This window comes from Cebus imitator, unplaced genomic scaffold, assembly GCF_001604975.1.
Source record: "Cebus imitator isolate Cc_AM_T3 unplaced genomic scaffold, Cebus_imitator-1.0 Scaffold69, whole genome shotgun sequence".
Classification (NCBI taxonomy): domain Eukaryota; kingdom Metazoa; phylum Chordata; class Mammalia; order Primates; family Cebidae; genus Cebus; species Cebus imitator.
The window spans coordinates 1867655-1870364 of record NW_016107384.1 but is presented as its reverse complement, the minus strand read 5'-3'; the positions used below and the strand labels follow the sequence as shown (position 1 = coordinate 1870364).

General features: G+C 40.4%; 1 protein-coding gene across 4 annotated transcripts in view; it reads left to right on the top strand.

The window, feature by feature from the left end:
- PPP2R3C (protein phosphatase 2 regulatory subunit B''gamma) overlaps positions 1 to 2710 on the top strand; it is a 31854-nt gene that overhangs the window by 13095 nt on the left and 16049 nt on the right. For 3 of the 4 annotated variants that reach the window (XM_017530812.2, XM_017530816.1, XM_017530813.1), the window contains one exon: positions 731 to 801. The exons of the other annotated variant lie outside the window; for it this stretch is intronic. In XM_017530812.2, coding sequence (XP_017386301.1) covers positions 731 to 801 — 71 coding nt within the window. The remainder of the gene's footprint in view (positions 1 to 730; positions 802 to 2710) is intronic. 4 annotated transcript variants of the gene reach the window in all.

The following is a 2710-nucleotide window of genomic DNA, read 5'->3' as shown; positions in this document are numbered from 1 at the left end:
TTTTAGTAGAGACGGGGTTTCACCATGTTGACCAGGATGGTCTCGATCTCTTGACCTCGTGATCCACCCGCCTCGGCCTCCCAAAGTGCTGGGATTACAGGCTTGAGCCACCACGCCCGGCCGAAACAAAACTTTTTTAAACCCTCATGTATCTTAAAGATAGTAGTAGACTAGAAATATAAAGAGCTGAACCAAGAGTTTTAATGTATGGTGATTTGAAATAATTTTAATTTACTGATAATTTTATTTTACCAATATATTACAGGTTGAGTTGCCTGAAAGCTTAGTTTCAAACCCACAACTGTACTATCAGTTTCAAGGAGCTTTTATTAAACAGCATGGAGTTATGATTCCTACAAGTGCCATAATTGTCTGTGAAAGCCTATTGTATACAATCTTTAATACTTGGTTGCTGTAATTAACCTCAGAAATAAAAGCAGCTTCATTGAAGGCATAGCATACTAGCTGTCCCTGTTTGGTGGAACACCAAGTTTAATTGGTAAAGAACAGTATCTTCAAGGCATCAATTTTATTATAGCTTTAATCATGGCGGAATTGTTGAACTTTGCCATTCTATGGTTTTTTTCTCTGTTTCAAGCAATTTTTTGGTGAGAAATAATGTTTTTAGAATCGTTGGATTAGCTTGTCTCAAATCTAGCTTTTTATCTCCTTTTTCATATCTGAAGGATAGATCTTAAGAATTACATTTCATTTTGTTATTTATTGTCAGTTTGGCTTCATCAGACAAGAATAGGACTCAGTTTATACGATGTTGCTGGGCAGGGGTACCTTCGGGAATCTGTAAGTATTAACCTTATAGACATTATATTAACTCATATAGACACAAAAATGTAAACAGTAGTTATCACTGGGTGTTGGGATTACAGGCTATTCTTTTTCTCTTTGTTTGTTTGTTTTTAGAGATAGACTTTCAATCTTGTTGCCCTGGCTGGAGTGCAATGGCATGATCTCAGCTCACCACAACCTCCACCTCCCAAGTTCAAGCAATTCTCTTGACTCAGCCTCCCAAGTAGCTGGGATTACAGGCATGTGCCACCACATCCGGCTCATTTTGTATTTTTAGTAGAGACGGGGTTTCTCCATGTTAGTCAGGCTGGTCTCAAACTTTCAACCTCAGGTGATCCACCTGCCTTGGCCTCAAAGTGCTGGGATTACAGGCATGACCCACTGCGCCCAGCCTCAGGCCATTCTTATAATACTTTGTTTTATTTCTCTGTGTGTGTGTATGTGTGTACATATTTAGTTTACCGTAACAAAGCAACTTGTACACTTTGAACTTTTAAAATTGAACATCTTTCGTGTGTGTGTGTGTGTGTGTGTGTGTGTGTGTATGTACATTTTAGTTTTACCGTAACAAAGCAACTTGTATACTTTCAACTTTTAAAACTGAACATCATCTTTCCAGTGAAACAAAAAACAGATTTAAAAATAAACAACAAAATTACAATAGAGAATGTCGATTCCAAATAAGATCCTGCAGGTTCTACTGATTCTCCCATGGAGTGGCAGGGCCCAAGTCATCATTAAGAGAGAATTTATGCTGGGCGTGGTAGCTCACACCAGTAATCCCAGCACTTTCGGAGGCTGAGATGAGCAGATCACCTGAGATCGGGAGTTCAAGACCAGCTGGACCATGGAAAAACCCTGTCTCTACTAAAAATACAAAATGGGCCGGGTGTGGTGGCTCACGTCTGTAATCCCAGCACTTTGGGAGGCCCAGGTGGGTGGATCACAAGGTCAGGAGATCGAGACCATCCTGGCCAACATGGTGAAACCTCATCTCTTAAAAAAAAAAAAAAATAACAAATACAAAATGGTCCAAGGCAGGAGCAGGAGAATCGCTTGAACGCAGGAGGCGAGGTGGTTCTATAACCCCATTTGTTTAAAGTTTATTTTCTTTTTTTACACAAGAGAAAGTGGACAGGTAGATGTTGGTAACTGCTAACTGTCCATATTCATATAGAGACACAGTATGTATACTCTGCGCTGAATATACGGAGGAAAACAGCTAGAATTCTACGTGCTACTAGACAGGGGCCTAGCACCCTCCAGCTTCTAAGAGAGCAAAGGGAACAGGTGTTTTTTTGTTTTGTTTTGTTTTTTCCCCACAGACCTTGGTGGTGTTGATTCCATATAGTTTTTGTTGAGGCATAGGACGTTTCTGTTTTGGGGTTTGTTTGTTTCTTTTTTTTTTTTTTTACCTACCAATGTATGTTGACTATCCATATTCCTTTTTAGATTCTTTTTCTTCAACCTTTAAAAAAGGGACCTTTAAAGGGGAAAATAAAAAGAACATAGCATTTTAACATTTAAAAATAATTGAAAAACTTTTGATTATTCATGAATGCTATCACTGTCACTATTCTTTAAAGGGCCAAGAATTTCCCCACCCTTCCCCCCCCGCCTTTTTTAAAGAAAATATAAGAGAAGCCAGACACAGTGGCTTACGTGTGTAATCCCAGCAACTTTGAGAGGCCAAGGCAGGTGGATCACTTGAGGTCAGGAGTTCAAGACCAGCCTCACCAACATGGTGAAACCCCGTCTCTACTAAAACAAAAATTAGCTGGGCATGGCCGGGCGCGGTGGCTCAAGCCTGTAATCCCAGCACTTTGGGAGGCCGAGGTGGGTGGATCACGAGGTCAAGAGATCGAGACCATCCTGGTCAACATGGTGAAACCCCGTCTCTACT